Source organism: Tursiops truncatus, chromosome 13, assembly GCF_011762595.2.
Source record: "Tursiops truncatus isolate mTurTru1 chromosome 13, mTurTru1.mat.Y, whole genome shotgun sequence".
Classification (NCBI taxonomy): domain Eukaryota; kingdom Metazoa; phylum Chordata; class Mammalia; order Artiodactyla; family Delphinidae; genus Tursiops; species Tursiops truncatus.
Window position 1 is genome coordinate 10,204,595 of NC_047046.1, and position 14,664 is coordinate 10,219,258.

General features: G+C 49.6%; 1 protein-coding gene across 1 annotated transcript; it reads right to left on the minus strand.

Moving 5' to 3' along the window:
- Positions 1 to 589: 589 nt before the first annotated feature.
- HSPB8 (heat shock protein family B (small) member 8) lies at positions 590 to 14,137 on the minus strand. The gene is made up of 3 exons (XM_033836921.2): positions 13,220 to 14,137; positions 7,389 to 7,452; positions 590 to 1,598 (listed from the first exon to the last, which is right to left on the minus strand). Exons 1-3 carry the CDS (start codon positions 13,584 to 13,586, stop codon positions 1,439 to 1,441), a joined length of 591 nt encoding a protein of 196 aa, XP_033692812.1. The 5' UTR covers positions 13,587 to 14,137; the 3' UTR covers positions 590 to 1,438.
- Positions 14,138 to 14,664: the final 527 nt, after the last annotated feature.

A 14,664-nucleotide genomic window follows, 5' to 3' on the forward strand; every position in this document is an offset into this window, starting at 1 on the left:
GCATCCCTCAATTGTTGATTGCCCCTTTTCTCCTTCCTGACAGAACCTTGTTTTTTCAGGCAGCAATGTTCCTGGCCTCAAAGGACAAATCAATATTGATCTTAGCCCAACGCAGCTTCCCTTTCCCTTTGCCAGGGATTGGCTGCAGCATACACGTGACCCAGTTTTGGTCAATGAAATAAAAGAAAGAAATCTGCTGAGAGCTTCTGGGAAAGACGTTACCGATAAAAGAGAAATTCAGACAAAAAGACTTTTTTACCCTTGCCTTCTCTTCCTATACATTGTCATATGAGGTTGAGATGCTTGGAGCTGCTGCAGCCATCTTGCAAACATGAAGACAGAACTTGTAGACTTGTCAGAGACGGCAGAGGAAAACGATAGAAAGACTCTGGGTTCTTGGTGGCATAACAGCTGAAAAAGTAACTCCGAAATCACTCATATCTAAACTTCTTGTAAAGTTAGACAGATATTTATGTCATTTAAGCCCCTATGCACTGGGCATTATTATTTGCTGCCGCAAGCATCCCGAATAGATGTGGCATATCTAAGTGGTACTGCATTTAGTTCCCATCAAAACAACACACGAAGCTAAGAACAAGCTCCTTTATTATTATTATTATTTACTGTTATTTTCCCCTAAACAGCACAATTCAAATAACAATGACACACATGTCCCACCCATAGACACAGTACCACGAGTCTGCCTGACAGGCAGTCTGGCCTTTGCTTGGTTCCTGGTGGAGCTGTCTGGAGACAGCCCCCTCTGTAAAAATCCCGACTTGGACATAGGAGACACAAGAAAGGGGGGACTTTAGCCAGAGAATAAACTAAGGGGCTTCCAGAGTCCTTGGGGAGTGCCAGCTTGGGAACATGCTATAAATGCCGGGGTGGAGGGCAGAAGGCACTGTTTGTTTTCATGTGGTTGTTGGATAAATCCCATATGGGGATGTAAGACCTGTCTATAAGCCTGTGTAAACCAGGTCTTCAGAAACACAGCGGGGTGAGCTTCTGGGCTCCGTCAACCAAACCCTGAGGCAGGCATGGGCACTGGGAGCCCAGAATGGGAACCTGGGTGATGGGGAGGTCCCCAGAGAAAAGCAACTCTTGCATTAGCTGCAAGGTAAGCTACAATGTGAAATGTTATGTCCCCTTTTATTTGTTTTGCAGCTGTAGAATGTGCAACATTTTCATCACGATAGAAAAGGTAAAGAAAGAAAAACTCCCAGCATCTTGGCCTAAAGCAGCGGAACACGAACTGCCAATTGCGCCATCTTGCGGAAAAACCTACTATTACACTCTCCAGGGAATCTGGTCAATCCACCCTGACCCCCAACATTTCAGTCGCACTAAATCTACGAGTTCAGCTAAAGTAATGTATCCTGGAATCAAAGAAGCCCAGGGGTTGGGGAGGGAACAAGGAAGGGCCAAGACTGGGGTCTCAGGTACAAGTGACTTCCTGGCTGTCTTGGGGAAGCTCATTGTTGAAACTGCTCTCTCCAAATGGTGAGTAAGGGGGGATCTGGGGGGCTTCGATGATCAGCAGGCCTTCTGGGGAAAGCGAGGCGAATACTGTCACAGGATCCACCTCTGCAGGAAGCCTAGGAGAAACACACGATTCATTTATTATCTTTAATATAGCCAAACATTCTCATTTCATTTGAAAGAAAATATTTTCGATATTGCCTGGTGGGATTATTATTTTGATAATAATCCCAGCAGGCAAGTTCCACTACTATCCCCAATTTATAGATGAGGAGACTGAGATCAGAGAGGTGAACTGATTTGCCCAAGGTCACACAGCCGGCAAGCAGCAGAGGAGAATAGAATTGGAATCCCGGTCTCCGAACTCAGAGTAGCTTATCATGATGCTCCCCTGTCTCCCCAGGCACCAGAATTTTGAAAAAAGGTCCACGGTAGGGAAAGCCAGAAGGTTCAATCCCCATAGATCACCGGTCCAGGCTGGCTCTGACTATTGTCAATGCAGGGGTCTTGATGAAAGACCCAGGAAGTAAGGTGAGCCCATTCTGGTCATGGGCAGAAGGACCCTTCCTGGAGGGGTTGGGGAGTTTTTTGCTGTGAACAGCCACCTGTAGCCTCCTCTACCAGGGAGACTCCTGCCAAATTGAGCCACGGAGATTACCAAGGGGCTGCAGGGAAGGACGGAAGAGAACGGGAACTTGCGCAGTTGCCAAGCCACACTTCTGAAGTAGAGACAAGGCCAAGAGCTTGGACCTCCCTCTCTGGGCTGGGGATGAGCTGACTCCGTCTAACCCTTTGCACGCCAACCCACAGAACACCTGGGACAATATGACAGGGCAGCCGTGGTCCACAAGCATGGACTTTGCAGGCGGGCAGACGTGAGTTCAGATCCTGGTTCTTCCTGACTGTGCGACCTTGGGCTAGTGATCCTGCCTCTCTGAACTTATTTCCTTATAGGAAAAGGGGGTTAAAAATAGCATCTATCTCTTAGGGTGGTGTGACAATTATGTAGGACGATGGAAGCAAAGGGCTTAGCACAGCGCCTGGCATACAGGAAGTGCTCAGTCAGCCTCGCCTCCTGCATTGTTATTGAAGTCATTGGCTGTACAAGTGAGCATCTTGACAGCTGAGACGATTTTAGCGCAAGCACTGACCCATGAACTGTCGGAGCCCGAAAGGATCTCGACTGTCCAGGACGATGCTCCCACGTTACACACGAGGAAACTGAGGCCCCGAGATGGGGAGAGACTTGTTCAAGGGCTCTCACCGGGTGACCTCTATATTGAAACACGTGGTGGGAGAGCTATTCCTCCTCAACCCTCTTGCAGATCTTTCATTCACATCTAAGGGGAAGTCTCAGCTCTGTGTTAACATGCCTGTAACACCTTGGCCTCTATCTCTTGCTATTTTCTCTCTTTTAACAAAGAAAGAGCTAATCTATGACTTAGACCTTCAGGCAGGCAACATGGCCTAGTTAGAATTTAACCACATTTTGCTTCCGTTGGATTTATTTTACAATTGCCTTCTTCAGTGAACGTTTGACTGATGAGAATTGAACCTTATCAAAAGCGAGTTGATCGAAAAGAAAAAAAGCCGTGAGCAAATAATAGTATGGGAACGTAAGCACAGAAGGCAAAAACTAGTTGAAGATGGTTCGTGAACCACTCATTTGGTTTCCCCTAACCGAACAGGAAGGTCGTGGGCTTGGAAGGTGGAGACACCTGTGTTCAAGTCCCGGACCGGCTCATTATTGGTTGTGTGACCTTAGCTGAGTCCCATCATCCTCTGAGCCTCAGTTTCCTCATCCACAAGGTAAGCTTAATGATACCTACTCTATAGCATCCTTTTTTTTAAACATCTTTACTGGAGTACAATTGCTTTACAGTGGTGTCTTAGTTTCTGCTGTATAACAAAGTGAATCAGCTATACGTATACATATATCCCCATATCTCCTCCCTCTTGCGTCTCCCTCCCACCCTCCCTATCCCACCCCTCTAGGTGGTCACAAAGCACCGAGCTGATCTCCCTGTGCTATGCGGCTGCTTCCCACTAGCTATCTATTTTATGTTTGGTAGTGTATATATGTCCATGCCACTCTCTCACCTCGTCCCAGCTTACCCTTCCCCCTCCCCGTGTCCTCAGGTCCATTCTCTACATCTGTGTCTTTATTCCTGTCCTGCCCCTAGGTTCTTCAGAACCTTTTTTTTTTCTTAGATTCCATATATATGTGTCAGCATACAGTATTTGTTTTTCTCTTTCTGACTTACTTCACTCTGTACAACAGACTCTAGGTCCATCCACCTCACTACAAATAACTCAATTTCGCTTCTTTTTATGGCTGAGTAATATTCCATTGTATAGATGTGCCACATCTTCTTTATCCATTCATCTGTCGATGGACACTTGGGTTGCTTCCATGTCCTGGCTATTGTAAATAGAGCTGCAGTGAACACTGTGGTACATGACTCTTTTTGAATTATGGTTTTCTCAGGGTATGTGCCCAGTAGTGGGGTTGCTGGGTCATATGGTAGTTGTGTTTTTAGTTTTTGAAGGAACCTCCATACTGTTCTCCACAGTGGCTGTATCAATTTACATTCCCACCAATAGTGCAAGAGGGCTCCCTCTTCTCCACACCCTCTCCAGCTTTTATTGTTTGTAGATTTTTTTGATGATGGCCATTCTGACTGAGGTGAGATGATATCTCATTGTAGCTTTGATTTGCATTTCTCTAATGATTAGTGATGTTGAGCATCCTTTCATGGATTTGTTGGCAATCTGTATATCTTCTTTGGAGAAATGCCTATCTAGGTCTTCTGCCCATTTTTGGATTGGGTTGTTTGTTTTTTTGATATTGAGCTGCATGAGCTGCTTGTAAACTTTGGAGATTAATCCTTTGTCAGTTGCTTCATTTGCAAATATTTTCTCCCATTCTGAGGGTTATCTTTTCATCTTGTTTATGGTTATAGCATCCTTTTAAAGATGAGACAAAATTAAAACTCTCCATCTTTTAACATGACTCCTGACACACCACCGGGGTCACTAAACGGCAGATCAGACAGACACCGCGGAAGATGTGGAGCAAAGACACTCACGTCTGCTTCGGTTCTGGGCATCCGCCATTGATGACTTCCGGCATCCCCTGGCCTCTCACTCCAGCTGGGTGTGGAAAAGCCCCCATCTCCAGGCTTTGCCCTGCACCCAACCTGACTGGCAAATTCCAGGACCTCTCCCTCTCTCCCTCATCCAGTCAAAACAGGGTCTTTCACATGGGGATGGATGTGTTGAGAAGAATTCCTAGCCGTGGCTGAGGCAAACGGCTGCAGCATCCTGTCTGGGAGGATATCTCTAAGGAAGGATCTCAGCCTGGCTATATCTCCAAGGAAGGATCTCAGCCTGGCTGAAGGAGCTTCCCTGGCCTCTAGTGACTGGAGCTTTTCCTGGGAGAGGCAATGAGACCTCTGAGATGGGGCTAAAGCCATCCCAGACCCCAGTCCCACTGCTTGGTGTCTGTAGTCTGGGCAGAGCCAGGAGGTCCCAGAAGTCCCAGCTGCTCTTATGTGATTCCAGCCTTGTGGAATCTTTAATAATTTTAATTCCCATGGGCTGGGCGCTGAGTCTGTACACATCCTCTCATTCCCCATCCTGAGGGAAGGAGGGATACAGGAACAGAAGTTCAGAGCAGTTCAGCATTTTGCTGCAAGTCACCCACTCAGTCATGGAGCTGGGACTCCCTACACGCAGAGGCGAGGTTCAACAATATTTAACAACTGGCACAGCTGGACCAACCAGAATGGATGGATCCATGCCGAAGTGATGGAGGAGGGTCCTGGGGGCCCTTTAGTCGCTGGAATGCGGGGAGGCTTGGAGGGTCCAGGGACAGGGTTGGGATGACTGGTTGACTAAGGAGAGCCTCTGGAGGGCTCCTGGCCATGTCAGTCCAGTGTCCTAACAAGCAGCCCAGCCCAGCTGCCAAGGCTCCAGCAGCTTTAGGCACTTCTATCTGGTCAAGTAACTCCCAGCAAGCTGTCTTCCCGGAGGCCTCGGAGATGGTGAGATCCATGGAAATGGCTGTCTTTTAGAGATGATGAATTTGCTGACTTCTTTCCGGTTCAGTCCCTTTCACAGCTCTGCCCTGCCTGTGACTCCATCCTGAGACCTTATTTCAGTCTCTTAAAAGAAACATCAGGGCTTCCCTCGTGGCGCAGTGGTTAAGAATCCGCCTGCCAATGCAGGGGACAGGGGTTCAAGCCCTGGTCCGGGAAGATCCCACATGCCATGGAGCAACGAAGCCCGTGCGCCACAACTACTGAGCCTGCGCTCTAGAGCCCAGGAGCCGCAACTATGGAAGACTGCAAGCCACAACTACTGAAGCCCGCGCGCCTAGAGCCCGTGCTCCGCAACAAGAGAAGCCACCGCAATGAGAAGCCCGTGCACCACAACAAAGAGTAGCCCCTGCTCACCGCAACTAGAGAAAGCCCGCGTGCAGCCAAAAATAATAAATAAATTATTTATTAAAAAGAAAGAAAGAAACATCAGCCCCCTCCCTCCCTCTCTCCCTCATCTCTCCCCCATCAGCAACATTTGTTCCGGCTGGCTGCGGTACTAGGGAAAGGCGTGGGTCTTGGGGATGGCAGGTGAGCCAGGGATGGCGGAGAAGAACAGTTTGGCGTTTGCCTTATCAGGAAGTGGCTACAGCCTTTGAAGTACTCCAGAGGCACCCGGTGGGTTAGGAATGGGCACATGGCAGGAGAGACAGGACTACAGAATCCTAAAGCTGAAAGCAGCCTCAGAATTCGGTTTGTGCAATCTCTCCAGACACAGGATATCTTTGCCAGGGCGAGGGGAGGAGTTAAGATGCAGTAACAACAACAATAATAGTAACAACAAACCACCACTTATGGGGACCTGCTGTGTGCCCATCACAGTGCCGTGATCTCATGTCCTTTTCAGCATCCATCCCTTTCACAGGTGAGGAAAGGGCATTCCTTGCTCAAGGAATGAACACAGTGAACTCAGAGTTCAAAGGTCTGTTTGGGCTGTTCTAGATGCTAATTTTAAGGACCTTGGGTATGTCCCTTCCCTTCTGGGAGATTTCGTTTCCCCATAATACAAGGAAGGTAATGTCTCCTTTCCCCACTGCATACCTTTGCTGCAAAGGTGAAATGGGACTGGGAAAAGACTTCGGACCGAGAAGTGCACATAGGGGAAGGACGCTGATTAGGGGGAAGGTGAGTCTCTTGTGCCTACAGTTGTTGCCATCGGGGCCTCAGGGTGGCTTTGACTCATTGGCTCGGTCCGCTGGTCTTTCTGCTGCTCGCATAATCCCCCCCACCCCCCGCCCCGCCTCAGCCCTTCTCACTCCCCTCAGCAAAACTGGCCTTTCCTTTGTCCCAGTCTCTCAGCCTGAAGACCCCTCTAAGTGGTGAGTAGTGATGACAGCAGGACACCTTCCAGCCTAATTCACGTGGATGCTTTAGGGAAGGCGCGCGTTCCCTTGGCCATGGGCGACTTAGAGCAAGCAGCCTTCGAAAGATTCTATTGGGGAATTTGGGGGCATCATATCACATGGGTGGGTGAGCGCCCCAATTTACATGGAATTGTGGACAAGTCATCTCGCCTTTCCTATTCTCGGATTCTTCATCTACAGAATGAGATTGTTAATCCCACCCCACGGGGCACTGAGCAGATGACTTGGCACAACCTACGTGCCGCCCTTTCTGGGAACCTATTGCACGTTTGCTGTGATACCTTCTCCCCTTGAGGTGCAAGGGTTCAATTCCCTGCCCTGGGGGCAGGGGTGTGTATCTTGAAGTAGAGATGCCCAAGAGGGAGAGACCCCAGATCTCAGATCCCAGCATCCCCACTTCCACTCCAATCCTACCCTGAAATCCAACTGCCAGGTTACTTACTGGATTTTCTTTGTGAAGTTCTTGGAAACAATGCCACCTTCTTGCTGCTTCTCTTCATGTTTACCTGGAAGGGAGAAGAAAGCCATGTGTCAGCAGCTATGTCCCTCGGGCATCATTCAGGACTCAGGCTCAGAGGTAAAACCTGCCCCGGCCTCGCTGTGTGGCTCGGGGCTTGGTCTAGAGGCTCTGGTTGTCTGAGCCTCTGGTCCCTCATCTGCTAAGTGGACCCACTTGATACTACCTCCCAGGCTGTTGTGAAGATGCGGTAAGACAACAGGCAGGTCAGGAGGCCTTGACCGTGGTTTGTAGATGATTATGCATTAGACGTGGGAAATCACAGTCTGTCTCCTGTCTTCTAAGATGTGGCACGGCATCTTCGAAGCCTTGCATCTCACCCCTCTCTCCTAACCAGCCAGGAGATCCCTGAGGCCAACATCCCAGAATGGGTGAGAGGAAAGAAGTGGGGCTAGTTTGCCACCCAGCTGGCTTTATAATGCACAGAGCCCTTTCCCAGCTCTGAGGATGGGCCTCTTTCTCCCTCAGTTACCGATGTGAAAACTGAGGCCCAGGGATGGGTCTAAGGGCACCCAGCAAGTGCATGGCAGCCCCAGTCTCAGAACCAACTCTTGGAATCGAAGCCAAGGGCTGGGGTCCGATGCCCCTCCGCCTGTTCCAGCTTCCAGTTAGTTATTTGGGCCCCATTATCTGTACTGAGTCCTGAAAGAACTGCCTGGAAATAATGCTTCAACCTGCTAAAAGAAAACAACACCCTAAGGGGGCTTTCCTGAGAAATGACACATTAGTCGCCATGGATGTAAAATTCCACCCACCCCTCCTCCTCCAGGCTGGCAGGCGAGGGCTTTTTTTCTTTCCTTAGGAAGGAAAAATATGAAATTACAAGAAGGCTTAGGCGCAAACTGGCTGCCGTCTGCAATTTATGTAACAAATTCTGAGCCCGTTGGCCATCCCCGCTTTTTTTTTTTTAAATGGAGAGAGTATCTCTAATTTCTCGTTTAACAAATCGGATTAGCGCCTGGCAGAGCCATCAGGCTCCTATTATTACTCGTTCCTCACTTGTGACACCACATTCCAGAGCCAAGAACCCTCACTTACCCGCGGACATCCTTCTGAGGGGCTTTGGAATCTAGACTGTAAATAACCTTGTGTAATATAGTGTCTTACTGCAGTCAAGATTTTAAGCTGATAATTTATAGGTGATTACATTATCCATTACCTTTTTATTATTCATTATGCCTTTATTAATAACATTTTTTCTGATTACAAGATAACGCATGTGTATGTTTGAAAATGTAGAAAAGAAAGAAAAAAAAATCAAAACCCTCCATAATTCCATCACCCCAAGGAAACCACATTTTTGTATAAGTTCCGGACTTTTCTATGTTACTTAGAAATGCATACATGTTATATAGTATAGACGTATATCACCTGTTTTATCAAATGAGATCATACTGTATGTTACACCTGAAAATTGTTTTTCTCTCTTACTGATGAGTTATAATTATTTTTCCATATTATAGCGAATATTCACTGCCAACCTGACTTTTAATGGCTGTGGGGAGATATAAGTTCATTTAGCCAATCCCCGGCTTTGGGGCACTGAGAGGGTTTCTGACATCAGAAAGAACCTCACTGTACTGAACATTCTTGTAGCTAGATCTTCACACCTGGCCTCATGACTTCCTAGGATAAGTTCCAAGTTCTAGAATTTCGAAGGCTTGCTCTGTATGTTGTAAATTTCCCTTAGGAAAGGCTGCATTAACGTAGTCTCCCACCAGCTGGGCGGAAAGGGGTACATTTACAGGAATTCATTTTTCAACGGGAGTGTCTGGCTAACCAGAACATACTATTCTGCCAACGTGCTGCCTCTTGAAGCTCAGAGAGTTTATTCTGACCTGCCAAGTCCGTGACCACCAGCTGACCAGCTCTGATACAGGCCTGTGGCCAGAGGAACACTGTCTGTCCCCTGGTCCCCTTCCCAAAGCCTGGGCCTCCGGAGACCTGCTTCCCCTGGGGACAGGCCAGTGCCTCTGACTCAGCCCTTTTGCACACTTGCTGTCCTGGCAATAATAAATGATAATGATGGTGATGGTGAGAATAATAACAGCCAGCTCTTATGTTGCGGCGCTTCCTTGGTGTCCGCCACTGTTCTAAGCACCTTACCGATATCAACTGTTCATTTTTCACAAAAACCTTAGAAAGCAGGTACTTTTATTATTACCATTTTGTGGATGGGGAAATGGAAGTTCAGAGAGGTTAAGTGATGTGCCCCAGGTCACACAGCTTGGAAGTGCTGGAGCAAAGACTCCAAGGCAGGGATGTGGGTTGGGGATTGGAGTCCCTGCTCTGACATTTCCCAGCACATCTCTCTTCTTCTCTACAATGGCGGTGACAACAACTTCCTAGGAGCCAATGAGTCACAGAATTGCTTTGAAAGTTGTAAAAATACCATGTGAAGGTGAATGCTTGTGGTTTATTTTGATACTGGGGGAAAAAACTGACCCACAGAAGCTAAACCTCTCTGTCCATGCTCTGAAAATAGGGTATCGGGGTTGTGGGGGGATCTCTAAGCAAAGGCAGCTCCGTAAAGGGGGGCTTGGGGGAGGGTGTTAAGCTGGGTGAAAGAGGGTTTTGCTAGGAGGCCCCTGCTGAAGCTTAATTTGCATGGTATTTGGATATCTATTTACTGGGGCAGCTTAAGGATTACGACTGATTTTTAATTTCTTATTTTGCTTTCCTGTCTACATTTTCTACCATGGAAATATTTTATGTTGGTAAACAAAAAAGCAATTATTATGAAAAAAACAAAAAAACGAACCCATCTGGAGGCCAGGGGAAGCTAGAGGTCCCTCACAGCCACCGAGAAATTTAGGTGCCAAGAAGCAGCATCAGCACTTCGGGGAAAGCCATCGGCCCAGCTGAAGAAAGAAGGGGCTGTTTCCAGGGGAGGCAGAGGCCCTGGGATTCAGGAGAGGGGGTGGAATAAAGCCTCTGGCTTTCCAGTCCCTTCCTCGGCCAGGGCCTGGGCCAGCGGCCCATGAAGAGAACATTTCTTGGCTGGTGGCTGCAGGGTGGGGGAGGGGTATATGTGAGGCATGATGGAAACCATCTAGTCTAGCATTTTCCAAACACTTCCCTGGGCCTAGACACTCATATGTGGTCAGATAAGACAGGGCTACCTCTCAGAGATTCATAAACGCCATTAGCAAATTCAATGCTCTGATAAGTCCTGCAGTGAGGAGACCAGCATTTATCAGATGCCCAGTGATATCTTAAAACACACCATTTGGCAAATACTGATCTAGTCCAACTCCTCATAAGACCAAGGGTAAAGCTGAGGCCCAAGAGGTCGTAGGATTTGTCCCAGGCCACTCAATTAGAAGCAGATCCAGCCATCCTGACTTGGAACTACCTAAGCAGGCCTGGCTTTGAATTTCAGACCTTGCCATGGAGAAGCAAGTGATCTCGGGTGACTTAGTCTCTCTGGGCCTCAGTTTCCTCATCTGTAAAATGGGTGCAACAAACCTACGCATATTTCCTTGGAAGTCCATGTGAGGAACCAGTGAACCAACATCTGGCTGCGTTTAGCACAGTGCCCTGCACAAACAGCTTGAGGAAGAATGGGTGTGTCATTAAGTGAGGTAGGATGGGAGACTGATCTGACTTCCCACGTCCCTTGAAAGTTGCTGTTCAAACGGAGCCCCTGATAATCGATTTGATTTTTTAAATCCCTGTTATAAAAATCTCTGTATGTATTCTTGGGGGATTTGGATTCTGTCAAGCCGACGTTGCTAAGTGCACAGCTGTGAGGCATTTTCAACCTGAAAAGGCTTTGTCTGTCTTTGTCTTATTTAAGCCCCCAATGACCCCATTTTACAGATGTGGAAGCTGAGGCTAGGTGACCCACTCGAAGCCTCTGGGTTAGTACGGTACTCAGCTGGGATCTCAGCCTGGAGCTGCCAGACCCCACCTAGGAAGGAGGATGGAGAGGAAGAAGCTCTCCAGGCTGGACAGAGTTCTCCTGAAGGGGCCACAGGGCATGGGACACCCTCCACCCTGGGGCGGAAGCCTCTGGAACCCTAATTCAAACAAAGACAGGAGGAGCGGTGATAATAATCACCTTGTTTGCAGAGTGCCAGGCAGACACTAGTATTAGCTCCATTTTACAGACACTCTGCATTTATTATCATGGATCGTCTGCACGTACTTAATCTTCCCTGCAGCCTTGCAAGATGGATATTATCAGGATCTCCACTCTTCAGATGGGGAAGCCGAGGCTCAGAGCAGTGAAAAGACTTTCTTGTCCATATCCATTCAGAGATTGAACAGTGGTGGTGGGATTTGAACCTGGGTCTCAAAGAACATCTAGCATTTATGTATGTATGTAGGTATGTATGTCTTGGGGCCTTAATATTCTAGTAACACCAGAACAATGCCAATCCCTTGTGTTCTAGGCACTATGTACACACTTTACATGCGTCATCTAAGACAAAAATCCTTAGGCCGTGTAACCATTTGAACCCCAATTTCCGGATAAGAAAACAAAGCCCAGAGAAATGGTTTCAGGCGGCTGGCACCCTGGCCATCTCCCTCCACCCACATAAGGCCCCAGAATGCCGCCTGGCCCACCACACCCTCCGGAGCCTCTGATGTTTATAATTCTGCCCTGGGAGCCTTTGAAACTCCCCCTGAAGACTGCTCTGCTGGGGCTAGTCCCTACCCAGCCTGTTTGCAATGGCTTTTATTGATTTTCCAGCTGGTGGAGCCTGCCAGGAACATGCTTTTTAATGGAACATTAATTGGGAGGGAAGGGACAGAAAGCTTTTCCCCTGCTGCCCTGCTTTGCAGGGACTGAGCGTCCATCTCCTCTTTCCTCTTCCCCAAAACATTCCCTCTTCCAGGCTGGGACGTGGGCAGGCCCAGACTCTGCCTGCTGCTAACTCACGGCGTGACCTTGGACGAGTGCCCACCTGGGCCTTAGCCTCCTCAGCTGCAAAATGGGACTAGCCACCTCTGCTTCTCAAGGCTGGAGTGAAGATTACTTGAGAGCAGGAATATAAGAGCTGTAGCCCTTGGCACCTGGTAGGTGCTCAACAAATTGTCAACTTGCTCCTGGCCTCCCAATTCCCAGACAGCCGGGGTTGGAATCCTTGGTGATCTTGGGTGGGTTACTTTAACCTCTCTGTGCCTCAGTTTCCTCATCTGTAAAAAAGAGGAGACAGGCCCCGCCCCTTCTGCTTGTGTTCATTGAGATGCCACAGGTAAAGCTCTGAGTACGGTGCCTGGGAGACCGTAAGCGCTCGACCAGGGTTACCACGTCGTAGCCTTATAATGACAATTATGCCTCAGTTTCCTCATCTGGGACAAGGGAAGGTGTTTCTCTTGAAACCTGAGCTAGTTACTAACACTGTCATTACACAGCATCAAACACCCCCTTCTGGACTGTGTCGTGATGCTTGGGTACGTGAACCCCACTTCTTCTTTGGCTTTTCACTCCTATATCTGCTCAACTTATTCTTTATATTAAATTCTCTCTGTTAGGACATGCAACGTGGTTTCTATTCCCCTGCCTGTTGGCTGGCTGATGCAGCGCCCAAAGCCCCCAGCAGCTGAATCAGGTTAAAATTCCCCCCAGGAGCTGGAAGAGGAGAGCTTTTCCGTAAAGAGAACTTTTATGGGCTGCATTCCTGAGCCCTGAAGTCACCTGTGTCATGCAGCCACAGCGTCCCCTCCAAAGGAGCGTTCTCTTGGCTCTTCCAGGTCTGAGGTCTACACCCCCTCCCCGGCTTCTCTCCTTCCTGCCCCCCACTCACCAGACACCTCCACGTATCCGTCCTTGGTCTTTACCATCAGCTCCTCCGGCTTAAAGCTGTGCACATTGACACACACTTTCCAGGGCTCCCCGGGGAAGGGGGGTGGGCTCCTGCCCTCGGCAGGCACCCCAAATCTGGCCACAGCAGAGGGCCCCCGGGGCACCATGCCCGACCTCAGGGTCCCCGGCCAGGCGGAGGAGAGTCGAGGCAGGGCCCAGTCGGGCCAAGGGGCAGTCAAGTCGTCGGGGAAGGGGTCCATGCCGAAGCCATCATCCAGCAGGCGAGAGGACAGAGATGAGTCCCGGAAGGGGTCCCGGCGCCGGCGGCTCGTGTAATGGCAGGGGAAGGGCATCTGACCATCAGCCATGGCGGCTGCTGAGCTGGAGGGGAAACAGAGGCTCAGAGAGAGGGAGCCACCTGCCCAAGGTCACACAGCAAGGGGATGTGGGTGCACTGGCCTTCCAAGGTTATTCTTCAGCTTCGGAAAATGCCACTGCCGAGGACAGAGGCACACACCAGGCTGGGGTCCCAGCCCCGCAAGGCTCTCCAGCCACCAAAGGCGACCCTTGGCCGGTGCAGCAGAATTCTCCAGGACCCCTCTCCACACAGCCTCACCGGAGATGAGCCAGCCACCGTCCGCCCAGGCCGTCCAGGCTCTCAGCCAGAGCCGCTGAGTGGAGCGGAGAGCTTAATAAACCGGGAACGCAGGTCTAGAAACTTCTTGCTTCTCCTGGGCTGGGTGCCTTCTATTTATTCCTGCTTGGGGCTGGAGGCGGGCTCTGCAAGCACCTCCTGTCACAGGAGTATTCAGAGGTGATGAACCAGCCCCGGAGAATCTGCGGAGGGGACAGCTGGGCTCCCGGGGGGACTGGGAGGGGCCTTCGCGGCCAAGTTCTGCCAGCCTCTCCGGACTCTCCTCCCCCAGCTCGGCTGGGCTCAGCTCCGCCCTCCCTCCCGCTCCCTTCCCCCCAGAGCCTGCCCGCCCCTAGCGGGGCACTAAGGCCTGGCTATTAATAACCGTCGCCTGGCTGAGGGCTCAGATCACCCTCCTGAAATACCTTCTCCAGAGTCTGCAGCATCCTGCCTCCCCACTGGGGACCCGCGGAAGGGGAGGAGAGAGACGGGAGCCAGTGGATTGGAAGGCAGGTGACCCTGGGTTGCAATCCCCCCTTCCAAGCCTCCAGCATCCTCAAGCTCTAAGAGCTTGCCTCCTGAGGGGCGTAACATTCTTCCCCAGGTGGCTCTGAGCTGTCAGCTTTCCCACCTGTAAAATGGATGTAATGGTAGCCTCCTCAGGGATGTATCATGAGGTCATCCTCCTTAAGCATTCAGCAAACCATCACTTTTATATTTTCAATGTTGATTCTCAATTACATGATGCTTGCTACATGCCAGGCCCTGTTCCAAACGCTTCACAAACATTAGCTTTGCGTCATCCTCACCAA